The 27,228-nt window shown below is 36.2% G+C and overlaps 1 protein-coding gene across 1 annotated transcript in view; it reads right to left on the reverse strand.

Annotated features, from left to right (window-relative positions):
• CTNNA3 (catenin alpha 3) overlaps positions 1-27,228 on the reverse strand; it is a 1,681,070-nt gene that overhangs the window by 1,208,477 nt on the left and 445,365 nt on the right. Inside the window, exon 6 of the mRNA XM_047071866.1 lies at positions 12,623-12,826. Within this exon, the coding sequence (XP_046927822.1) occupies positions 12,623-12,826 (204 nt within the window). The remainder of the gene's footprint in view (positions 1-12,622; positions 12,827-27,228) is intronic.

Here is a 27,228-nt window from a genome sequence, read left to right on the forward strand (position 1 = left end):
ACATGGTTGGTTTTCCTGATAACCAGCCCTCATCCTTAGGTCCAAAGCCCCCTCATTAATATAACAAAAGATACTTTTAGCGCTCTCATCACTTATAAAAGTCCAAGGGTTCTAGGAGTTCTATGCCAGAAAACGGGACAAATACCAAACATATATTTCATATTATGAATCACATAATGTGATTATGAATCACAAATAGAAACAAATTTATAAAGTGAAATTGCTAAGGTAATATTATGAGTGACTCATAATTGGTTAGCATTAAAGAAAGGCTTAAATTGAAATCTGACTTGTTTTGAAAGCAAAGAGATTTTAAGTTTATCAAATATTTGAAAGAAACCTATTCCTAAATTTGTAAATACTTAACCTCATATGTCATCTTTCCTTCTTTCCCATACATTTCACCCAAACCAAACTGCTTATATAGTTTCCGACACCAAACGCATAATGTTGATTCCTGCTTTTATGCCTTTGCACAGGCTGTTGCCCCTTTCTGGAATTCCAAACTGTCTGTGCTTCAAAGGCCAGTGTGAGAGCTTTCTTCTTCTCTGTGAAGTTTTCACAGAGGAGTTTACTACTCCCTACTTGGTGCTATTATTGTATTTACTACTGACTACTATACAATTTTATTGTGCTCTATTTTGCTTATTTTTTTGATTCCCCTTGACAACTAGGATTGTGATTGTTAATACTCAGAAATCACCAGTTCTTGGCACAATATATATAGAAGAATTATGCAATTAGAAACTGCAACAACAGTAATAGAATTTTAACTCAAATTTTATGTGTTAGCAATTATTTATGGCCAATACAGAATCTGTCAATAAAATATGTTAAATTCTTCTTATAATCTTTCATACATATTATCCTATCTACAATACAAATACGGTCACATAATTTCTAGGTGACGAAACATCTAGGTCAGCTTGGAATAGTTCTGACTTAAGCCTTTTGTAGATCAGTGAATACCTGTACTTTTCTTATTTTAGCTTTTCTATTTTTTTATTTTATTTTTTAATGTTTTTTTAAAATTTTTAATGTTTATTTGTTATTTTGAGAGACAGAGAGTCAGCATGGAAAGACAGAGAGAGAGGGAGACACAGAATCTGAAGCAAGCTCCAGACTCTGAGCTGTTAGCACAGAGCCCAAAGCAGGGCTCGAACCCATGAACTGTGAGATCATGACCTGAGCCAAAGTCGGAAGTTTAACCGACTGAGCCACCCAGTTGCCCCTAATTTTTCTTTTTTTTTTTTTAATTTAAATTCCAGTTAGTTAACATACAGTGTAATGTTAGTTTCAGGTGTAAAATGTAATGATTCAACACTTCAATACGATACCTGGTGCTCATCACAAGTGCACTCCATAATCTCCATCACCTCTTTTTTTCTTTAATTTTTGTTTTAATGTTTATTTATATTTGAGAGAGAGAGAGAGAGAGAGAGAACAAGCCGGGGAGGGGCAGAGAGAGACAGAGACAGAATCTGAAGCAGGCTCCAGGCTCTGAGCTGTCAGCATTGAGCCCAACACAGGGCTCAAACTCAGGAGCATGAGATCATGAGTCAGACACCGTGAGAGCATGAGTTCATAACCTGAACCAGTCAGACGCTTAACTAACGCTTAAGATGAAAGTGATAAAGGAGGGCACCCAGGTGTCCCTCTACCACCTTCCCCCTTCAGGTAACCATCAGTTTATCCTGTATATTTAAGAGTCTTTTTCTTAGTTTGCCTCCCTCTCTCTTTTTTTACCCTTTGCTCATTTGTTTCTTTTTTTTTTCCCCCCTCTGGTTTTATTTTTTTTTTATTTTATTTATTTTTTTTATATATATGAAATTTATTGACAAATTGGTTTCCATACAACACCCAGTGCTCATCCCAAAAGGTGCCCTCCTCAATACCCATCACCCACCCTCCCCTCCCTCCCACCCCCCATCACCAGTGAAGAAATGGGCAGAAAACATGAATAGACACTTCTCTAAAGAAGACATCCAGATGGCCAACAGGCACATGAAAAGATGTTCAGCGTCGCTCCTTATCAGGGAAATACAAATCAAAACCACACTCAGGTATCACCTCACGCCAGAGTGGCCAAAATGAACAAATCATTTGTTTCTTAAATTCCACAGATGAGTGAAATCATATGGTGCTTGTCTTTCTCTGACTGACTTAATTTGTTTAGCATATTACTCCCTAGGTCCACCCATGTTGTTGCAAATGGCAAAATTTCATTCCTTTTTATGGCTGACTGATACACGTATCTTCTTTATCCATTTGTCAGTCAATGGACATTTGGGCTGCTTCCAAATCTTGGCTATTCTACATAATGCTGCTATAAACATAGGTGTGCATGTGTCCCTCTGAATTAGTATTTTTTGTATTCTTTAGGTAATGCCTAGTAATGCGATTGCTAAATTGTAAGGCAGCTCTAGTTTTAACTTTTTGAGGAAACACCCTACTGTTTTGCAGAGTGGCTGCACCAGTTTGCATTCCCTCCAATGGTACAAGAGGGTTCCCCTTTCTCCACATCCTTGTCAACACCTATTGTTTCTTCTGTTGTTGATTTTAGCCACTCTGACACTGTGAAGTAATATCTCATTGTAGTTTTGATTTGTATTTCTCTGACGATCACTAATGCTGAGCATCTTTTCATGTGTCCATTGGCTATCTGTATATTTTCTTTGGAGAAATGTCTATTCATGTCTTCTGCCATTGTTTAGGTGTTGAGTTTTATAAGTTCTATTTATTTTGGATACTAACACTTTGGATATTTCATTCACAAATATCTTCTATCATGCCTTTTAATTTTTTTGATTGTTTCCTTCACTGTACAGGAGCTTTTTACTTTGATGTAGTCATGATGATTTTTCTTTTGTTTCCCTTTCCTCAGGAGTCATATCTAGAAAAAAGTTGGTATAGCCAATGTGAAAGAAGTTACTGCCTGTGTTCTTTTCTACAATAGAAATTTTGTTTGTTGGAAGTTTTTTTTTTAATATTGATTCAATTTCTTTGCTGGTTATTGGTTTGTTCAAGTTTTCTATTTCTTCCTGTTTCAGTTCTGGCAATTTATATGTTTCTAAGCATTTATCCATTGCTTCCAGGTTGTCCAATTTGTTGGCATATAGTTTTTTATAATCTGTTTGTGTTTCTGAGTATTAGTTATTTTCCCCTCTCATTTGTGATTCTATTTATTTAGGTTCTTCATATTTTTGATAAGACTAGCTAGAGGTTTATAAATTTATTGATTTTTTCAAAGAACCTGTTCCTGGTTTCATTATATGTTCTATTGTTTTGTTTTGTTTTTTAGTTTCTATATCATTTATAGATATATGCTGTAATTTGTATTATTTCCTTCCCTCTGCTGGTTTTAGGTTTCATTTGTTTTTCTTTTTCTAGACTCTTTAGGGTGTAAGGTTAGGTTATTTATTTGAGACATTTCTTGCTTCTTGAGGTAGCTCTGTATTTCTACACACTCCCCTCCTAGGACTGCTTTTGCTGCATCCCAAAGGTTTTAGACCATTGTGTTTTCATTTTCACTTGTTTCCATGTATTTTTTTATTTCCTCTTTGATTTCCTGGTTGACCCATTCATTATTTAGTGACATGTTGTTTAACCTCCATGTATTTGTGGTCTTTCCAGATTTTTTCTTCTGGTTGACATCTAACATCATAGTATATTATTAGAAAAGGTTCATGGTATGACTTCAACGTTTTGTTGAGGCCTGTTTTGTGACATAATATGTGATCTATTTTGGAGAATGTTCCATGAGTACTTGAAAAGAATGTGTATTCTGCTGTTTTAGTATGGAATATTCTGAATATATCTGTTAAGTCCATCCAATCCAGTGTGTTATTCAAAGTCACCATTTCCATGTTGGTTTTCTGTTTAGATGATCTGTCCATTGATGTAGGTGGAGTATTAAAGTCCCATACTATTATTGTGTTATTATAAATTAGTTCCTTTATTTTTGTCATTAACTGCTTTGTGCATTTGGGTGCTCTCATGTTGGGTGCATAAACATTTACAACTGTTATAGCTTCTTGCTGGATTGTCCCCTTTATTATTATATAGTGCCATTCTTAGTTACAATCTATGTTTTAAAGTCTATTTTGTTCAATACAATTATTGCTGCCCTGGCTTTCTTTTGATATCCATGTGCATGATAAAAGTTTCTACATCTCACTTTCAATCTATAGAAGTCTTTAGGTCTAAAATGAGTCTTTTGTATGCAGCATATAGCTGCATCTTGTTTTTATCCATTCTTACAGTCTATGTCTTTTGATTGGAGCATTTAATCCATTTATATTCAAAGTAATTATTCAAAGCACATGGGTGGCTCAGTCAGTTAAGTGTCTGACTCTTGATTTCAGCTCAGGTCATGATCTCATGGTCGTAACATCAAGTCCCCTGTAATGTTCTGTGTTGCACGTGGGGCCTGCTTAAGATTCTCTCTCACCCTTCTCCCTTTGCACCTCCCCCATTCATTCCCTCTTTCTCTTTTAAAAAAATTAACATAATTTAAATTAAAAAAACACAAAGTAAGTACTGACAGATATGTACTTATTGCCATTTTATTGTTTTGCTGTTGTTTAGAAATTTTCTCTGATCCTTCCTTGTCTTTCTTTCTCTTCTCTTCTCTGTCTTTTCTCTTTCATGTTTTGCTGATTTTCCTTAGTATATATTTGGATTATTTTCTCTTTATTCTTTTCAAGTTTTAGTGGTTTTTGATATATCATTACCATAAGGATTATATATACAACTTTTTTCTGTAAATAGCAGTCTATATGAAGTTGATGGTCATTCAAGTTTGAACAAATTCTTTTCTACATTCCTCCCCATGTTTTAGGTGTATGTTATTATAGTCTTTATGTTCTTTTTTTGTGTGAATTTCCTGACTGATTTTTACAGAAACATTCATTTTTACTGCTTTTGTATTTCCTGCCTCTATGCTGTAATTTTTGGTCTCTCCTTTCCACTTGGAGGGTCCTTTTCATATTTCTTGCAGGGCTAATTTAGTGGTCATGAACTCCGTTAGTTTTTGTTTGGGAAACTCTTTATCTCTCCTTCTATTCTGAAGTACAGCCTTGCTGGATAGAGTATTCTTGGCTGTAGATTTTTCCCATTCAGCACTTTGAATATATTATGCTACTCCCTTCTGGCTTGCCAAGTTTTGTTGAAAAATCTCCAGCTACTCTAATGGTTTTTCCCTTGTAAGTTAATGACTTCTTTTGTCTTGCTGCTTTCAAGATTTTTTATCAGTATATTTACAAATTTAATTACAATATGTCTTAATGTTCATCTGCTTTTTCTATTTTGATGGGAGTTCTCTGTGCCTCCTAGATCTGGATGTCTGTTTCCTTATCCAAATTAAGTAAGTTTTCAGCTATTATTTCATCAAATACATTTTCATTCCCCTTTGTCTATTTTGAGACTCCTATAATACAAATGTTATTCCATTTGATGAAGTCACTGAGTTTCCTAAGTCTTTTCTTGTGTTGCATAATTTTTCTTTGTCCCTTTTGTTCAAGTTCATTGCTTCCATTATTTTGTCTTCTAGGTCATTAATTCATTCTTTTTTTTTTCATTCTTCTTTTTCTAGCCTGAATTGCATCAAGTGTGTTATAATCTTGCTTATTGTACTCTTCATCTCTGATTCATTCTTCATTAACTCTTTAAATCTTGGTTAAGGGTACTGCTGATGTCTTCTATTCTTTTCCCAAGCACAGTGAGTATCCTTATCATTATTGCTTTAAATTCTTCATCAGACATGTTATTTATATCTGCTTCACTTAGTTCTCTGGCCATGGCCTTACCTTATTCTTTAATTTAGGATAAATTCCTCCATCTTTGCATTTTGTCTACATCTCTGCCTTCTTCTCTGTGTTAGAAAAGCCAGTTATGTCAAAGAAAAGAAAAGAAAAGAAAAGAAAAGAAAAGAAAAGAAAAGAAAAGAGATTTGGGGTTGCCTTTACCTCTTTGGAATTTTAATTCTAACCTGTCTCTAGTATTCAAAAAATCATTGCATAAAGATCATCCTAACTGCTTTACCTTATCATCATGACAAATAAGGCTGAAATTATTTCTAAAATGGATTTTCAAGGAAGAGGTAGAGGACTAATATGGAAGAAAAACCCTTTAACATCTCTTTGTTGGCTTAGCAAATCTTTATAATTCCCCAGGACAGGGAAATTAAACACAAGACTTACAAATGAGATAGGTCTCTGAATAACAAAAGCCAGTCCATTTGATTATTTAGTCACTAAACAAATACATAATGAGAACCAACAATGTACTTTCACATAAGACACCAAAAGAAGAAAATATTGAGCAAGTAAGAGGTCTGGAAATGCAAATTAGTCCCTGCATACAGCCAGGCCTGACTTACTTTAGCCATCACTCACTAAACTCTCTGATACCCTAATACCTCTCTAATACCCTCTCTAATAAAGTACCAATCTGAGTACTAACTTCACCAACAACCTTACATCACTTGAAGATTCTGTCCAGTAATATGTCCAAACTTAACAATATCAACATGATTTCAATCCACCCCGGGGGAAATATCCATGTCTGATGATTCTTAGAACTAAATCATGATGACAACTCACCTCCAACTTTGTTTTCACCAACTATAGAAAGACCACCATTAAAAAAAAAACTTCTCTCTAAGACCCTCCCTTCTTTACAGCCTCCTCACTCTGCCCCATCCACATGAAGAATTCCTTAATTATGCTGTACATCAGAGAAGACAGACTAGACCTAACCAATCCTGAAGGTATAACAAAAACAGCAGAAATGTCTTAGAAAAATAGACATTTTTTTTACTTCTAAGTTTTAAAAAAAACAGAAGTTAAACTTTATCTAATTCTAAATGTTCTCTGGAGTATATATTTTAATTAGTAAAATTCTTGTGGAATATATCTAGATGTGCATACAAATGAAGAGACTGTGATGAGAAAATTTTGTTTCTGAATATTCACACTGATTTTTAGAAGAGACCTATACTTTGCAAAATAAGGTCTTTTATAACAGGCAGTTCATCATATAAATCTAGTAGACGCTCAAAACTCATTTCATTGAATGCCAGAGAAGGAGTTTCTCCATTATAGGGAATATACAATATGCAATAATTTCATTCATTCTTTCATTAAAAACTACAATTTAGCTTTTTCTAAATGCCAAGTGTTATATCTTGGGCTAGAGATAAAATAGTAAATAAAATAGATATGTGATCTACCTGCATAAAGCTTAAAGTAAGAGATACTAACCACAACAGATTTAAAATGTAAGGAGTGATGATGATTCCACAAAAGAGACTAAGGAAGACTGGTATTAGTGTATATCATGGGCTTCCCAAAGATGCTCACACCCTAACTTCCAGAACCTGTGAGCATGGTATCTTACATGGCAAAAGGAACCTGGTAAATGTAATTAAGGTTAAGAGCCATGAGATGGGATGACTCTCCTGGATAATCTGAGTGGGCCCTATCTAATCACATGAATCCTAAAAAGTGGAGAACATATCCTGGATGTGGTCAGAGAAGTAGATGTGAGGACAGAAACAGGGTCAGGGAAATGTGACATTGCTGGCTGTGAAGATAGACAAAGAGGCTGTGAACCAAGGACTATGGATGGCCTCTAGAAGCTGGAAAAGGCAAAGAAATGGATTCTCCAGAAAAGATTAGAACACTCTAACACTTCCTTTTTTGGCCCAGTGAAACTTATGTCCGACTTTTGACCTATGGATGTAAAATAATTATTTCCATATATTATGGAAAACATTAGAACAATCATATATAATCACTAAAGTGTTAAGTGGTCAACTGTTTTACCTGTTATAGATCCATGTGGTTTCATTACCTACTAATTTCTTATTAATGTGACAAGACATTGAACTTACTAAACATAGAGCTTCAGTCAAAAAAACAAATGATCAAGACTTACTGATCTGTTTAAGAAAGTAAAGTCACCTAGATTCATTCTGATTATGCGGATTGCGCCTGAGAAAACAAGCTACATTCGTTTCCCACTGCTGAACTTCTCTGTACCCAACAGACTAACAAAATTTGAAACCCTGAAGTTACATTCATATAAAAGATGCACAGATTATGAGTGTTCATCTTGCCTTAAATTTTTACGGTTATCTTTATTGTGTCTCAATAATTACCAAGCATTTTTTTTTATCAACAGCCCAATAGAAAAGCTAACTAAGCTGAAAAGCAAACCAGGCCCACCAAATGAGACACAACATTCCTTAAACTGGAAAGTTGAGGACTTAAGTATAAGAGCCATCTAAAATCTTTTAAGCAAATTCTGAGAAAGGTTTGAGTTCAGCTAATACCAGGAAAGTGCATTCCCTTTCGTTAAAGCAGATGAAACAGTTATAAAGAAGCATCATTTCTGATATAAACTTGGAATAAAAATAAACCTAGAAACGTGTTCTGATAATATACCCCACAGTTTTTCCAGATTGGTTCGTACTGTTTAATTCAAATATTAATTGGCTAGGTCAGATACTAGCATTAGGCCTAAAATTCTGTACTTTCATATGAAAAGGAACTATTACACTGCTTGTGCAGTACTTTTTCATAATACTACAAATTCATATTTTTTCATTATTAGTGGGTTTTACCTGCAATAGAAAGTTAATATACTGTGCATATAAATGGGTTTCTGATCATGTAGACCACCACTTCATAAATTTAGCTCCTCCTGCTCTGACTTCTACACCAACATTAGGGCAGATCGCCAGATATTACCCACACGTAATAAGTCTTTCATTCCCTGAAAAAAAAAATTACCTCCTCAACAAGTATTTAACATTATATCCTAAGAGAAAGGAATATACAAATATACTAAGATCACCCAAAGAACAGATTTCTCACCTTTGTGCCCTTCTTCCTTTCCCAGGTTTCTATTCTTACCATTAATCCTCCCCATATTTTCTCCACGGTTATTATTTAATACATTAAATAAATATAAATTAACTGCTTTAGGCACATTGTCCATTTTAATTTTAAAAACTGAGAAGAAGCAAGTACTAAATTCAATATGCCTGTAACCAAATGATAATCACTGAGCGCCTGCTACCTGAAAGTCTCTGTGCTAAGGGCCAGGGAGAGAGTCCTCACTCTTTTGGAGCTCCTGTCCAGGAAAGGCACACAAATAAACACAGGAATGCCAACAGAGATGAGAGCTAAAAATGGGAAGTGCCAAGAGGGAAATGAATTTCAGGGGGTGTTTACTCTCCTTTGCCAGAAGAGGAGAAGAGGAAACATGGAGGAAGGAGGAAGGAAGAAAAAAACAGCCTCCATCAAGCAGAAAGAGTAGTATGATCTAATCAATTAAATAAAATTTTTCTAAGTCTACTTTAAAAAAAAATTAAGATAATTTTATGGACATGATTTTTTAAAAGGTACTTACCTCTGATCTTAATTATTTGCATATTATAAATGAAAAAGTTTCTTTCCACTTCATTCTTCTAACATAGAACTTACCTTGTCTTAAAACCAACATACCGAAGAGAAGGATATTAGTAACATAAATAAATAGGTTATGTGTTCTTGAGAAATGGTCCTTGAAACTAACTATCAGAGTAAACCCTTGTTAAGAAAAAGAGCAGTAAGAAAAATATATATATATATATACACATATATTTTTTTCAGTGACTCACTTAACATTTTATACCTGAAGTAAATATTTAAACACCTGTCTCCTCTACATGACAAAATTACTTTTCAGCAATAATCATTATTTTTCTGATTTGTTCTTTAACTTTAAAGTAATTGACAAATTTTAAAAGAAGAACAAATTTCAGTTAGTGCTAAAATTCAATAAAGGATTTCACGTATGAACTTCACATGCATGAAATTTGCATTTACCTAATACAAATATTACCCCTAGCAATTCTGTTTTATTGTTATAATTTTAAATTTAAATAAAAATTCTGAGTGATAACATAAATATCAGAATTGAAGTGATTCTATTTCTAGTTCTTTTTCTTTATAATCATTGTGTCATCATTGTTTCTTTTGAATCTGCTGTTTAAATGCCTAAGGAATGTCATGGTTATTAAAGGATAATCATAAGATGTGCAATTTGAATCATTCATACATATCATTAAAAGTCAATTATAACCACAGTATTGTTTAGAACTTAAAAAAACAAAAGAATTTTGAGAAAAACACTTTATCACTTAAAATTTAGAATTGCTAGAGTTTGGTGATAGCAAAAACCGACGAATTTTCAGTTCGTTTTATTATTGTTTACAAATATCTAGAGACAATGCACCTTCTTAATGATTTTACCCAGGGCAAAATGCTCTCATCACTTCACCTTTGGTATAAATAGTTTTTAACTCAAATAGTTTTTAACGCAAAGTTGAAGAGAGCCATAAAATCACTTATGTGGTATGTATTTATGATGTACAGGACCAGTTTCAGGGGCCTGTGACTGTACTCAGGGCCCCATACTCAGAAAGGAACCCCATGCTTGGCCTTTAATGCTTTGCTACCACAGTCTTGAAATGTTTAATAATTTTACCTTGGGATTTGTGTATATTAGTGATGGAGCATATGCCCTAGACTCACAAGCAGTTCTGCCTTTTGGGCACAAGTCCTTAGCCACCTGCTCGCCCACCCAACAATTACTGCCACCCTCCACTCCCAGTGGGGGCCTTAGCACAAGGCAAAGTGGGTCATGGTCATGGGGCAGGGCTAGAGACACCTGTGAGGGTCTCACAAGTACTATGTAACAGACAACCTAACATTAAAAAATCACCTTCTCAGGTCAATCAAGACTATGAGGGGAAAAAAAAGCTTTTTCCCTGATTTTAAACAAGAGTACTTGCATTTTCATTTTGCATCAAGCTCTACAATTATGTTGCCATCCCCAACTATGTATGTGGGTGACTGTGCATGTGTATCTGTTTGCTTTTGCATCTAAAAGAATAAAACAACTTTATATCTGAAAAGTTAATTTATCTATAATTTTATACTTTATAGATTAAAATAAACTTATATGCAATTTTATTTGTATGTATAAATATGAGAATAATTTTAATGGTTTATAGATCATGGGAGAAGGAAATCCGATACAATACTATCTTTTGAGTTTCTTATAATTGCTAAATTCCCTTAAAAACTCTTTAACTAGGGATGCCTGAGTGGCTCATTCAATTAACCATCTGACTTCAGCTCAGGTCATGATCTCGCTGTCCATGAGTTTGAGCCCTGCATCGGGCTCTGTACTGACAGCTCAGAGCCTGGAGCCGGCTTCAGATTCTATGTCTCCCTCTTTCTGTTCTTCCCCTGCTCACACTCTGTCTCTCTCTCTCTCTCTCTAAAAAGTAAACAAACATTAGAAAAAAATCTTTAATTAAAAATGTATTATATGCTTTCTGGGTTCATGCTTTTCTTATATAATTTTCTATTTCTTACGCTTTGTCATAATTCTCCATAAAATTTTTTTTAAAATACTAGAAATTTAAAAAAGAGATATTATATGCCAAAATTGAAGACATTCTAGCTTCAGAAGCAGGACATGACATTACTAACATGTTCTTATTAACAAAGTCTGCTTTACAACTTTGATCTCTTGACAGGCAAGAGACTTTTGGTCAGGAGCCAAAGTTATCAAATATTAAGATATGAAGATACATCAAATGTGCAGAAGGAGCCTTAAAACTCATTAACTAATTTTAGCACATTTCAATTATTCACATAAATTACTTATACTGAACAATCCTAAATCTTCAACTTCATACCCCAAAGTCATATGATTTGTAACTAATAATTTTCAAAATGTACTCTCATAATTCTTGAACTATTCCATTTATAAAGAAGATGAACAAAATATTATATATATTATATATATATATATATATTATAAATCCTTCATTTTATTTAGCTCTATTACTTAAGGGGGCTTCATGATCAATATATGGTTGACAATGTCTTCAATGTTTTCTTGTTCATTTTAAAAACAGCAATAATTTGAGTGTAAAAACTGGCATATGTACTCCATAGATGGATGTAGAAAAATACATATGAACTGAATATATCACATATGAATATATATGAAATGAAACCAAAAGGATCTTGAAACAAATACTTTTGCATTTGTCTAAATTTAGACAACATTTATAATATTCCTAAGAGGTAGGTCAAACTGCAAAAAATTATACAAGTATATCATTTGTGAAAAAGGTTAGGAGCCAAAGTGACAAACTACAGGCACTCTACACCTTCAAAACTAACCCTGATTCCTGCAGCATTCACTTTATCTAATACTATCTAAATTCCAATTTTGTTATTCACCAATGTAATCCTGAACAACTTTCCCATTTTTTCATCTTCCTTTTATTGATGTGCAACTCCAGTTTCTTTTCTCTAATCCTGACTCTCTTCTTCAACTAATATTTAAATACTTCCTCAAATAAAACAATTATATATTTTTGGATCTCATCCCTAGAAATTCCTGTTTCAAAGCTGTACTCTGTGAGTAGAACCCATTCGGAAAGCCAAACCATGTAAAATCATGTACTCATTTGTAAATTATTACATTTGTACACAGAAAGAACCTCAGTACATACCCATTGTAAGGGGTTGGTGGAAAACCAGTTACTTACATTGTTCATGTACTCTGAAAGCAGGTCCTGGAGAGCCTGACGAATGGCATTGCATTCTGCGATAATCCGTTCCCGATGGAAATCTCTTGTGCAGGAAGAGTCAGCCAACAGTGCAGCCCCACTGATAATGGCTTCAAGACGTTTTTCTAGTGATGGTCTTATTTCTTCCTCAGTCACTGTGAGTGGATCCAAGATAATTAAATTCTAAAGGAAGAACACATTTGGATGATTAGAACTCTATGGCATTCTGTTTTTAAGAAAAATAAATATTATTTCATTTTCTCATTTAGAATTCAGATGTGATAATAAAGAGAATTTTACTTCCATGCATAACTCTATGTAGCAATTATTATTCAAGTGAGTGACAAAAATTGTGCAATTATTAACATCAAGTCTAGTGTCAGACAGACCAGTATCCAAATCTTGCCTTTCCCACTGACCTATAGTGTGAACCCAATCATGTGTCCTTCACACTCCAAACCTCACCTTTCTGATCTGTAAAACTAGAATATGAATGTTGCTTGTCTCATAAAACTGTTGTAAAAATTATGACAAGACAATATAGTGCATGCCACATATTAACTATTATTTACAGTAGTCACCTTAATATTGAACTTCATTGTTTACATAATATTTTAACATATATCATCTCATCCTGACAACACTATAAAGAGTTGGGCAGTAAAGATACTGGTAACCACACACTTAAACTTGTGAGAAGTCAGGCTGAAGTTATCTTACTCAAGGTCATTAGGCAAATAAACAGTGAAGTTCAGATTAATATCCAAGTTGTATAATATTCAATATTCAATATTATTTTCATCATGCCTCACTGTAAATCATATACTCTAATTAGCCTCAACACTAACATATCAAAGAGAATTCTGAATTTAATTATTAATTTAAAAGTAAAACTCTGTCTTCCATTTGATCTATTATAACTTCCAGCTATTTCCCACTACTGGAACCTGACATGGTATTTTTAATGTTTCCATTAGATATAAGTCTTCAGGCAATAGAAGCCAAGATAATCTACAGCCTATGAAGAAATGATGGAGGGTATGTGGCTCTAAAGGTTCTTTTATTAAAATATATCAAGAGGGGAATCCTTTCCAAGGTTTAAGCATAACGTGATAATTGGAGAAAGAATATCAAATAAAAGCTCTCTGAAGAACCCCTAACATAAAATGAAATCATACAATGATCTTCAAGATGTGCATGCACATGTGAGTATACATACACACATACACAAACACACCTAATGGTCAGAGGGTCTAATCTTACATTATGTAAACACACACACACACTCACACACACAGGTGTATGCATATTATGTGTATGTAATCTTACATTGATCCTTGTCCTATATTATGTTATGATGAATCATTGGGATATAATGTCAGATAAAATTTTTAAAACTACAAAGCTAGGGCCAAGCTAGGAAGAAAAAATTATAACAGAAAAGGAAACATTTCAAAACAATTAGAAAGAAAGAAAAATTAGTAGTCACCAGTGTTTGCACAGTATTGCTTTTCTTGATGATTCACATTTTGGATACCCCATGTATGCCCTTCATTTGTAACTGGAGATTGTGTCTGTCTCGTAGACTTGTTGTATATAATTCACTCTATAATGTTCACATATTATATAATATAAAATACAACTACAACATATCTTTTATAAAACTGGTTAAATGTCTTAAAATTATTCAGAAGAATTCTTCCTTTCATGATTCTATTCCATTCCTATTTTTCTATTGTGTTACTGAGTCTCTCCATTTTTCTCTTTCAGATGGACAAAAAATGAAAAAAAATTGAAAGGAAATTAATTTTACAAATACCAAATTTAACATTTTCTTTATCCATGCATATAATTGAAATAACCTCACCATAGGCTTGGCCATATGTCAAGGATTCATTTACATCTAAATCTACCTCCTTATTTCATTTGCAAATTTTGCCACGTCTTTCTTTGGCTCACTATTTTATTTTTTTTAATATGAAATTTATTGTCAAATTGGTTTCCGTACAACACCCAGTGCTCATCCCAACAGTTGCCCTCCTCAGTACCCATCACCCACCCTTCCCTCCCTCCCACCCCCCATCAACCCTCAGTTTGTTCTCAGTTATTAAGAGTCTCTCATGTTTTGGCTCCCTCCCTCTCTAACTTTTTTTTCCTTCCCCTCCCCCATGGGCTTCTGTTAAGTTTCTCAGGATCCACATAAGAGTGAAAACATGGTATCTGTCTTTCTTTTTTTTTTTAATACATGAAATTTATTGTCAAATTGGTTTCCATACAACACCCAGTGCTCATCCCAAAAGGTGCCCTCCTCAATACCCATCACCCACCCTCCCCTCCCTCCCACCCCCAATCAACCCTCAGTTTGTTCTCGGTTTTTAAGAGTCTCTTATGCTTTGGCTCTCTCCCACTCTAACCTCTTTTTTTTTTTTTTCCTTCCCCCCCACATGGGTTCCTGTTAAGTTTCTCAGGATCCACATAAGAGTGAAACCATATGGTATCTGTCTTTCTCTGTATGGCTTATTTCACTTAGCATCACACTCTCCAGTTCCATCCACGTTGCTACAAAAGGCCATATTTCATTCTTTCTCATTGCCACGTAGTATTCCATTGTGTATATAAACCACAATTTCTTTATCCATTCATCAGTTGATGGACATTTAGGCTCTTTCCATAATTTGGCTATTGTTGAAAGTGCTGCTATAAACATTGGGGTACAAGTGCCCCTATGCATCAGTACTCCTGTATCCCTTGGATAAATTCCTAGCAGTGCTATTGCTGGGTCAAAGGGTAGGTCTATTTTTAATTTTCTGAGGAACCTCCACACTGCTTTCCAGAGCGGCTGCACCAATTTGCATTCCCACCAACAGTGCAAGAGGGTTCCCATTTCTCCACATCCTCTCCAGCATCTATAGTCTCCTGATTTGTTCATTTTGGCCACTCTGACTGGCGTGAGGTGATACCTGAGTGTGGTTTTGATTTGTATTTCCCTGATAAGGAGCGACGCTGAACATCTTTTCATGTGCCTGTTGGCCATCTGGATGTCTTCTTTAGAGAAGTGTCTATTCATGTTTTCTGCCCATTCTTCACTGGGTTATTTGTTTTTCGGTGTGGAGTTTGGTGAGCTCTTTATAGATTTTGGATACTAGCCCTTTGTCCGATATGTCATTTGCAAATATCTTTTCCCATTCCGTTGGTTGCCTTTTAGTTTTGTTGGTTGTTTCCTTTGCTGTGCAGAAGCTTTTTATCTTCATAAGGTCCCAGTAATTCACTTTTGCTTTTAATTCCCTTGCCTTTGGGGATGTGTCGAGTAAGAGATTGCTACGGCTGAGGTCAGAGAGGTCTTTTCCTGCTTTCTCCTCTAAGGTTTTGATGGTTTCCTGTCTCACATTCAGGTCCTTTATCCATTTTGAGTTTATTTTTGTGAATGGTGTGAGAAAGTGGTCTAGTTTCAACCTTCTGCATGTTGCTGTCCAGTTCTCCCAGCACCATTTGTTAAAGAGACTGTCTTTTTTCCATTGGATGTTCTTTCCTGCTTTGTCAAAGATGAGTTGGCCATACGTTTGTGGGTCTAGTTCTGGGGTTTCTATTCTATTCCATTGGTCTGTGTGTCTGTTTTTGTGCCAATACCATGCTGTCTTGATGATGACAGCTTCGTAGTAGAGGCTAAAGTCTGGGATTGTGATGCCTCCTGCTTTGGTCTTCTTCTTCAAAATTCCTTTGGCTATTCGGGGCCTTTTGTGGTTCTGTATGAATTTTAGGATTGCTTGTTCTAATTTCGAGAAGAATGCTGGTGCAATTTTGATTGGGATTGCATTGAATGTGTAGATAGCTTTGGGTAGTATTGACATTTTGACAATATTTATTCTTCCAATCCATGAGCAGGGAATGTCTTTCCATTTCTTTATATCTTCTTCAATTACCTTCATAAGCTTTCTATAGTTTTCAGCATACAGATCTTTTACATCTTTGGTTAGATTTATTCCTAGGTATTTTATGCTTCTTGGTGCAACTGTGAATGGGATCAGTTTCTTTATTTGTCTTTCTGTTGCTTCATTGTTAGTGTACAAGAATGCAACTGATTTCTGTACATTGATTTTGTATCCTGCAACTTTGCTGAATTCATGTATCAGTTCTAGCAGACTTTTGGTGGAGTCTATCGGATTTTCCATGTATAATATCATGTCATCTGCAAAAAGTGAAAGCTTGACTTCATCTTTGCCAATTTTGATGCCTTTGATTTCCTTTTGTTGTCTGATTGCTGATGCTAGAACTTCCAACACTATGTTAAACAACAGCGGTGAGAGTGGGCATCCCTGTCGTGTTCCTGATCTCAGGGAAAAAGCTCTCAGTTTTTCCCCGTTGAGGATGATGTTAGCTGTGGGCTTTTCATAAATGGCTTTTATGATGTTTAAGTATGTTCCTTCTATCCCGACTTTCTCAAGGGTTTTTATTAAGAAAGGGTGCTGGATTTTGTCAAAGGCCTTTTCTGCATCGATTGACAGGATCATATGGTTCTTCTCTTTTTTTTTGTTAATGTGATGTATCACGTTGATTGATTTGCGAATGTTGAACCAGCCCTGCATCCCAGGAATGAATCCCACTTGATCATGGTGAACAATTCTTTTTATAGGCCGTTGAATTCCATTTGCTAGTATCTTATTGAGAATTTTTGCATCCATATTCATCAGGGATATTGGCCTGTAGTTCTCTTTTTTTACTGGGTCTCTGTCTGGTTTAGGAATCAAAGTAATACTGGCTTCATAGAATGAGTCTGGAAGTTTTCCTTCCCTTCCTATTTCTTGGAACAGCTTGAGAAGGATAGGTATTAATCTGCTTTAAGCGTCTGGTAGAACTCCCCTGGGAAGCCATCTGGTCCTGGACTCTTATTTGTTGGGAGATTTTTGATAACCGATTCAATTTCTTCGCTGGTTATGGGTCTGTTCAAGCTTTCTATTTCCTCCTGATTGAGTTTTAGAAGAGCGTGCGTGTTTAGGAATTTGTCCATTTCTTCCAGGTTGTCCAATTTGTTGGCATATAATTTTTCATAGTATTCCCTGATAATTGTTTGTATCTCTGAGGGATTGGTTGTAATAATTCCATTTTCATTCATGATTTTATCTATTTGGGTCATCTCCCTTTTCTTTTTGAGAAGTCTGGCTAGAGGTTTGTCAATTTTGTTTATTTTTTCAACAAACCAACTCTTGCAGGGCGCCTGGGTGGCGCAGTCGGTTAAGCGTCCGGCTTCAGCCAGGACACGATCTCGTGGTCCGTGGGTTCGAGCCCCGCGTCGGGCTCTGGGCTGATGGCTCAGAGCCTGGAGCCTGTTTCCGATTCTGTGTCTCCCTCTCTCTCTGCCCCTCCCCTGTTCATGCTCTGTCTCTCTCTGTCCCAAAAATAAATAAACGTTGAAAAAAAATTAAAAAAAAAACCCAACTCTTGGTTTCGTTGATCTGCTCTACAGTTTTTTTAGATTCTATATTGTTTATATATGCTCTGATCTTTATTATTTCTCTTCTTCTGCTGGGTTTAGGCTGCCTTTGCTGTTCTGCTTCTATTTCCTTTAGGTGTGCTGTTAGATTTTGTATTTGGGATTTTTCTTGTTTCTTGAGATAGGCCTGGATTGCAATGTATTTTCCTCTCAGGACTGCCTTCGCTGCGTCCCAAAGCGTTTGGATTGTTGTATTTTCATTTTCGTTTGTTTCCATATATTTTTTGATTTCTTCTCTAATTGCCTGGTTGACCCACTCATTCGTTAGTAGGGTGTTCTTTAACCTCCATGCTTTTGGAGGTTTCCAGACTTTTTCCTGTGGTTGATTTCAAGCTTCATAGCTTTGTGGTCTGAAAGTATGCATGGTATAATTTCAATTCTTGTAAACTTATGAAGGGCTGTTTTGTGACCCAGTATATGATCTATCTTGGAGAATGTTCCATGTGCACTCGAGAAGAAAGTATATTCTGTTGCTTTGGGATGCAGAGTTCTAAATAGATCTGTCAAGTCCATCTGATCCAATGTCTCATTCAGGGCCCTTGTTTCTTTATTGACCGTGTGTCTAGATGATCTATCCATTTCTGTAAGTGGGGTGTTAAAGTCCCCTGCAATTACCACATTCTTATCAATAAGGTTGCTTCTGTTTATGAGTAATTGTTTTATATATTTGGGGGCTCCGGTATTCGGCGCATAGACATTTATAATTGTTAGCTCTTCCTGATGGATAGACCCTGTAACTATTATATAATGCCCTTCTTCATCTCTTGTTACAGCCTTTAATTTAAAGTCTAGTTTGTCTGATATAAGTATGGCTACTCCAGCTTTCTTTTGGCTTCCAGTAGCATGATAAATAGTTCTCCATCCCCTCACTCTGAATCTAAAGGTGTCCTCAGGTCTAAAATGAGTCTCTTGTAGACAGCAAATAGACGGGTCTTGTTTTTTTATCCATTCTGATACCCTATGTCTTTTGGTTGGCGCATTTAATCCATTTACATTCAGTGTTATTATAGAAAGATACGGGTTTAGAGTCATTGTGATGTCTGTATGTTGTATGTTTTATGCTTGTAGTGATGTCTCTGGTACTTTGTCTCACAGGGTCCCCCTTAGGATCTCTTGTAGGGCTGGTTTAGTGGTGACAAATTCCTTCAGTTTTTGTTTGTTTGGGAAGACCTTTATCTCTCCTTCTATTCTAAATGACAGACTTGCTGGATAAAGGATTCTCGGCTGCATATTTTTCCTGTTTAGCACACTGAAAATATCGTGCCAATCCTTTCTGGCCTGCCAAGTTTCAAAAGAGAGATCATTCACGAGTTTTATAGGTCTCCCTTTATATGTGAGGGCACGTTTATCCCTTGCTGCTTTCAGAATTTTCTCTTTATCCTTGTATTTTGCCCGTTTCACTATGATATGTCGTGCAGAAGATCAAGTTACGTCTGAAGGGAGTTCTCTCTGCCTCTTGGATTTCAATGCCTTTTTCCTTCCCCAGTTCAGGGAAGTTCTCAGCTATTATTTCTTCAAGTACCCCTTCAGCACCTTTCCCTCACTTCCTCCTCTGGGATACCAATTATGTGTATATTATTTCTTTTTAGTGTATCACTTAGTTCTCTAATTTTCCCCTCATACTCCTGGATTTTTTTATCTCTCTTTCTCTCAGCTTTCTCTTTTTCCATAACTTTATCTTCTAGTTCACCTATTCTCTCCTCTGCCTCTTCCATCCGAGCTGTCGTCGTTTCCATTTTGTTTTGCATTTCATTTAAAGCGCTTTTCAGCTCCTCGTGACTGTTCCTTAGTCCCTTGATCTCTGTAGCAAGAGATTCTCTGCTGTCCTCTATACTGTTTTCAAGCCCAGCGATTAATTTTATGACTATTATTCTAAATTCACTTTCTGTTATATTATTTAAATCCTTTTTGATCAGTTCATTAGCTGTTGTTGTTATTTCCTGGAGATTCTTCTGAGGGGAATTCTTCCGCTTGGTCATTTTGGATCGTCCCTGGAGTGGTGAGGACCTGCAGGGCACTTCCCCTGTGCTGTGGTGTATAACTGGAGTTGGTGAGCGGGGCCGCAGTCAGACCTGATGTCTGCCCCCAGCCCACCGCTGGGGCCACAGTCAGACTGGTGTGTGCCTTCTCTTCCCCTCTCCTAGGGGCGGGATTCACTGTGGGGTGGCATGGCCCGTCTGGGCTACTTGCACTCTGCCAGGCTTGTGGTGCTGGAGATCTGGCGTATTAGCTGGGGTGGGTAGGCAAGGTGCATGGGGGCAGGAGGGGCAGGCTTAGCTTGCTTCTCCTTAGGTGATCCACTTCAGGAGGGGCCCTGTGGCAGCGGGAGGGAGTCAGATCCGCTGCCGGAGGTTTGGCTCCGCAAAAGCACAGAGTTGGGTGTTTGTGCGGAGGGAGCAAGTTCCCTGGCAGGAACCGGTTCCCTTTGGGATTTTGGCTGGGGGATGGGCGGGGGAGATGGCGCTGGCGAGCGCCTTTGTTCCCCACCAAACTGAGCTCTGTCGTCCGGGGCTCAGCAGCTCTTCCTCCCTTTGTCCTCCAGCCTTCCCGCTTTCTGAGCAGAGCTGTTAACTTATGACCTCCCAGAGGCTAAGTCGCGCTTGCTGTGGGAACACACTCCGTCTGTCTGTCCGGCCCCTCCGCTTCTGCCAGCCAGACTCAGGGGCTCTGCTTGGCCAGCAAGCCGCCCCTCCTCCCCGGCTCCCTCCCGCCAGTCCGTGGAGCGCGCACCCCCTTGCCGCCCTTCCTACCCTCTTCCGTGGGCCTCTCGTCTGCGCTTGGCTCCAAAGACTCCATTCTGCTAATCCTCTGGCGGTTTTCTGGGTTATTTAGGCAGGTGTAGGTGGAATCTAAGTGATCAGCAGGACGCGTGGTGAGCCCAGCGTCCTCCTACGCCGCCATCTTCTTCCCAACCGGTATCTTTCTGTGTGTGACTTATGTCACTTAGCATAACACTCTCCAGTTCCATCCACGTTGCTACAAAAGGCCATATTTCATTCTTTCTCATTGCCACGTAGTATTCCATTGTGTATATAAACCACAATTTCTTTATCCATTCATCAGTTGATGGACATTTAGGCTCTTTCCATAATTTGGTTATTGTTGAAAGTGCTGCTATAAACATTGGGGTACAAGTGCCCCTATGCATCAGCACTCCTGTATCCCTTGGGTAAATTCCTAGCAGTGCTATTACTGGGTTATAGGGTAGGTCTATTTTTAATTTTTTGAGGAACCTCCACACTGTTTTCCAGAGCGGCTGCACCAGTTTGCATTCCCACCAACAGTGCCAAAGGGTTCCCGTTTCTCCACATTCTCTCCAGCATCTATAGTCTCTAAATTTGTTCATTTTAGCCACTCTGACTGGCATGAGGTGATATCTGAGTGTGGTTTTGATTTGTATTTTCCTGATGAGGAGCGACATGGAGCATCTTTTCATGTGCCTGTTGGCCATCTGGATGTCTTCTTTAGAGAAGTGTCTATTCATGTTTCTGCCCATTTCTTCACTGGATTATTTGTTTTTCAGGTGTGGAGTTTGGTGAGCTCTTTATAGATTTTGGATACTATCTGGCTCACTATTTTAATACAAACATCCTATTCCAATGTTTCATAACAATTATTAAATCAATTAAAACCTTCTTGAAAATGTCCTTCCAGTGTGATATTGTCATTAAGAAAAGACACTGAGGACAACAGAATTGCTCTTTGCTTGATCAAATGCCATTAGAAGATGTGTTAGAAACAGTAAACATGTCTCTCCAGCTTATAATGATAGGTAAAATTGATTAAATTTCAAATGTGTTTACCTGTAATTATTGCTAGAAGAACACAAACTTAGATGGCTATGATTTCACGTCGGAAAACATCCCTTCTTACAGGATTAAGCTCACTCTAGTTCCTCTCTATAAGACCATTTCTCAAACTATCCTACCTTCAGATTTTTACCTGCCTGACCTTTAAAGCCGGATTCTTTGATCTCATCCAAACTCAAACCATTGCTTGCTGCGCTATCTACTACCCACATGCAGACCTCTTGATTCTGCTTAACTACTGTCCTCCTATTTACATCCCATAAAAATTTTCACTAACCTTGTCATCAAATCAGTAAAAAGATGAGTTTTTTTAAATATAACTTGAATGTTCTACAAAGTAGAATGGATATTTGAGACCGACTGAAATAAAAAATCTCTCCTGAACATCAGTAAGATGATGAAATAGATTCTATATCTCACATCCCCATAGAAACTGATTTTAACAATGACCCATGAACTAGAATACATTTATCAAAGCCTCAGCATACAGCTGAGAGGTTCTAGCACCCCCATGGAGCAAAAACTCAAGCATTGAAGAGGATGAAAAAAAAAAAAACACTTTCACTTTAACCATGTCAAGGTAGCACAGCTCAGGGTGAAGAGAGACTGCCTTCACCTGCGATTTCTGTCTTTGGAAAAAGTGAGCCCTCAGCTTCCCCAAACTTGTGAAAAGGCTATCCAAGAGATGCAAATTCATCTTTCCATATCAGAACATTGAAAGAATTGGGAAAGCTGAATAATCTAGGAATAGCTAAGAGCAGAGAAAAAAAGGCAAGAGCACAAAGCAACCAATACACGGATTTCAGCAAGTGGCAGATCCTACTAACTGGACTGGGACTCTAATAAGAACCTTTCCCACAAATCCAACAGGATCTCTACCTACAGATCCTATAACTAGCCAGAATTTACCACCAGCATTCCCTGCACCTCTTCCTGTCCTGTGGCCAACACTCCATGCTCCCCTGCAGACAATGCATGTAAGCTCCTACACACAGCACATGAATATCAGCATCCAGCTGGATCTGCTGGATTAGGAGAAGGTGTGTAACCTTGAAAAACTTCAGGGAAATGCCCTAGGGGAGATAAATAGGAGGATCTCAGCACCCGGCCTGGCTTTGCAAATCAAGATAAGGCACACAATCTAAGACTTCTCCCCCAGGAGAATAAGGAGGAATAAAGCAAGTGCATACATAGAAAGAGTCTGGAGACCCCAGTATCTCTGGCCTGGATGACTGGTGAAGCTTTTTCTTTCCTGAAGCCAGTAGTAAAGAAGTGACTCCTTCTTCAAATGTGAAGACAGAATGAAAGGTTTCAAGGAACATGAAAAATCAAGGAAATGTGATATCACCAAAGGAACAAAATAAAACTCCAGTAGTTGATCCCAAAGAAATGAAGATTTACTAATTGCCTAAAAAATAATTCAAAATAATCATCTTTAAAATCTCACCAAGATAAGAGAGAACACAAGTAGACAACTCAATGAAATCAGGAAAAAAATACGAACAAAATGGCAAGTTTGACCAAAAGACAGAAATCATAAAAAATAACCTAATAGAAACCCTGGAGCTGAATACATGACTGAACTGTAAATCCACAAAAAGGGTTACAGTCTGTAACCTGTTGTAGTCTGTAAGAGCAGACTACAGCATACAGAAGAAAGGATCAATGAATTCAAGGACAAATCATTTGAAATTACCTAGTCATAGGAACAAAAAGAAAAAAAAATATTTAAAAGAGTGAAGAAAGCTTATAAGTCTTATGGAATACCAACCAAAAAAAAAATCAATATACACATTATGGGATTCCCAGAAGGAGCAGAGAAGAGAAAATTTCAGAAATCTTATTTAAAGATATAATGACAAAAACTTTTCACAAATTGGGGAGGGAAATAAACATCCAGATCCATGAAGCACAAAGAACCCCAAGCAAATTGATTAAGCATAAAGAGATCTTCAAAGAGACATATTACAATGAAATTGTCAAAAGTCAAAGACAAAAGAGAATTTTGAAAGCATCAAGAGAAAAGTGACCTACCTAATGTAAAGGAGCCCCCCTAAAACTACCATAACATTTCTCAGCAGAAATCTTGCTGGCCAGGAGAAAATGAAATGACATATTTAAAGGGCTGACAGAAAAAGGTGGTGACCACAAATATCATAACTGGCAAAGATGTTATACAGAAATGAAGAAGAAAAAACACATTTCTGGACTAACAAAAGCTGAAGAAGTTCATCACAAGTAGGCCCACAAGAGATGTTAAAGAGAGTTCAAATTGAAACAAAGGATGCTAATTAGTGACATGAAAACATACAAAAGTATAAAACTCACTGATTAAGATAAATATATAATTAAATCCAGAATACTCTAAAATTTTAATGATGGTGGATAATTCACTTATAACTCTAGTATAAGGGTTAAAAAACAAAAGTATTAAGAATAACTACAGCTACAAAAATTTGCTAATGAACACACAACATAAAAGGATGTAATGTGTAACATGAATAACAAAAAAAATGTGAGGAAGAATGAAAGTATACAGTTTTTATAAGTAATCAAAGTTTTTGTCAGTTTAAAATAAACTGTTATTACTATAAAATGTGTTATGTAAGTCTCATGGTAACCATAAAAAATAATCCTGTAGTGGATACACAAAACATAAAGATACTACTACAAAAAACAAACCACCAAATTACAAGAGAAGATGAGAAGGAAGACAGAAACAAAGGAACTGCAAAATAGAAAAAAAAAATAGGCAATATTAAGTCCTTTCCTAAAAATAATTACTTTAATCTTAAGTGAATTAAATTCTATAATAAAAAGACAAATAGTGGCTAAATAGATATTAAATTAAAAAAACAACTAAATGCTACAATAAAAAACAACTATGTGGGCATATATGCTTACATTAGCTTTTAGGTCACAGATAGGCTGAAAGTGAAATGCTGTAAAAGGATATTCCATGAAAATGAATATTTTAGTCTACTTCAGTGTATTCACTTTTTCAAATTTTCAAACAACCTTTCTTTTTTCTCTTTAATTTCTTTTCTTTTTCTTGAATGCAGAAAGAGAAAACCTATATTTTTACTTTCAATTTTTATTAAAAATACTTTTATTTAATTTTTTTACTATATTATTTGCTTTTATGTAACTTTTTTCAAATTCTACTTGAGTTCCATCATTTTATTTTAGTCTACTACAGTGTATTCACTTTGTCAAATTTTCAAATGAACTTTTTTGCTTTTTTCTTTTTGTTTCTTTTTCTTGGATGCAGAAAAAGAAAAAATTCATTTTTATTTTTAATTTTGATTAAAATATTTTTAATTTTTTTCTACTATATACTTTACTTTTGTGTAAATTTTTTCAAATTCTATTTTACTCCCATAATCTTATTTTAGTCTACTTCAGTGTACTCATTTTTTAAAATTCTCAAATGATTTCCTTCCCCCCCCTTTTTGTCCTCTAATCTGTCAAACCACTTTCAACACCCAGACCAAATTACACCTAGGATCTAGCACCATTTATTCGATTTGTGTGTGTATGTGTTTTTAATTTTTTAATTTTAATATTTTTTAAATTTTAATATTTTTTAATTTTAATATATTTTTTAATTTTAATTTTTCTACCTCATTAGTTCCATTTCTCTGTTCAAAATGACAAAACAAAGGAATTCACCCCAAAAGAAAAAACACAAAGAAACGACAGCCAGGGATTTAACCAACACAGATACAAGCAAGATGTCTGAACCAGAATTTAGAATAACGATAATAAGAATACTAGCTGGAGTCGAAAATAGATTAGAATTCCTTTCTGCAGAAGTAAAAGAAGTAAAAGCTAGTCAGGATGAAATCAAAAATGCTCTGAGCTGCAATCATGGATGGATGCCGCAGTGGCAAGAATGGATGAGGCAGAACAGAGAATCAGCAATACAGAGGACAAGCTTATAGAGAATAATGAAGCACAAAAAAAGAGGTATATTAAGGCAAAAGAGTACGATTTAAGAATTAGAGAAATCAGTGACTCATTAAAAAGGAACATCAGAATCATAGGGGTCCCAGAAGAGGAAGAGACAGAAATAGGGGTAGAAGGGTTATGTGAGCAAATCATAGCTAAAAACTGTCCTTACCTGGGGAAAGACACAGACATCAAAGTCCAGGAAGCACAGAGGATCCCCATTAGATTCAACAAAAACCAACCATCAACAAGGCATATCATAGTCAAATTCACAACATACTCAGGTAAGGAGAGAATCATGAAAGCAGCAATGGAAAAAAAGTCCCTAACCTACAAGGGAAGACAGATCAGATTTGCAGCAAACCTATCCACAGAAACTCGGCAGGCCAGAAAGGAGTGGCAGGATATATTCAGTGTGCTGAATCAGAAAAATATGCAGCCAAGAATTCTTTATCCAGCAAGGCTGTCATTCAAAATAGAAGGAGAGATAAAAAGTTTCCCAGAAAAACAAAAATTAAAGGAGTTTGTGACCACTAAACCAGCCCTGCAAGAAATTTTAAGGGGGACCTTCTGAGAGAGAAAAGATGAAAATATATACATATATATATCTCAAAAGCAACAAAGATTGGATAGGACCAGAGAACACCACCAGAAACTCCAACTCTACAAGAAACATAATGGCAATAAATTCATATCTTTCAGTACTCACTCTAAATGTCAATGGAATCAATGCTCCAATCAAAAGACATAGGGTGACAGAATGGATAAGAAAACAAGATCCATCTATATGCTGTTTACAAGAGACCCACTTTAGACCTCAAGACACCTTCAGATTGAAATTAAGGGGACGAGAACCATCTTTCATGCTAATGGTCAACAAAAGAAGGCCAAAGTAGCCATACTTATATCAGACAATCTAGACTTTAAAACAAAGACTGTATCAAGAGATGCAGAAGGGCATTATATCATAATCAAGGGATCTATCCACCAAGAAGACCTAACAATTGTAAACATTCATGCGCCAAATGTGAGAGCACCCAAAGATTAAATTAATCATAAACATAAAGAACAGTAATACCATACCATAATCGATACTAATACAATAATAGTAAGAGATAGTAATACCATAATAGTAGTAATACCATAATGGTAGGAGACTTCAACACCCCACTCACAGCAATGGACAGAACATCTAATCAAAAAATCAACAAGGAAACAATGGCTTTGAATGACACATTGGACCAGATGGACTTAACAGATATATTCAGAACATTTCATCCTAAAGCAGCAGAATATACATTCTTCTCCAGTGCACATGGAACGTTCTCCAGAACAGA

The sequence above is a fragment of the Lynx rufus genome, unplaced genomic scaffold (assembly GCF_022079265.1).
Source record: "Lynx rufus isolate CCGP_SWC_20201006 ecotype Redwood Valley unplaced genomic scaffold, mLynRuf1.p SCAF_11, whole genome shotgun sequence".
Lineage (NCBI taxonomy): Eukaryota > Metazoa > Chordata > Mammalia > Carnivora > Felidae > Lynx > Lynx rufus.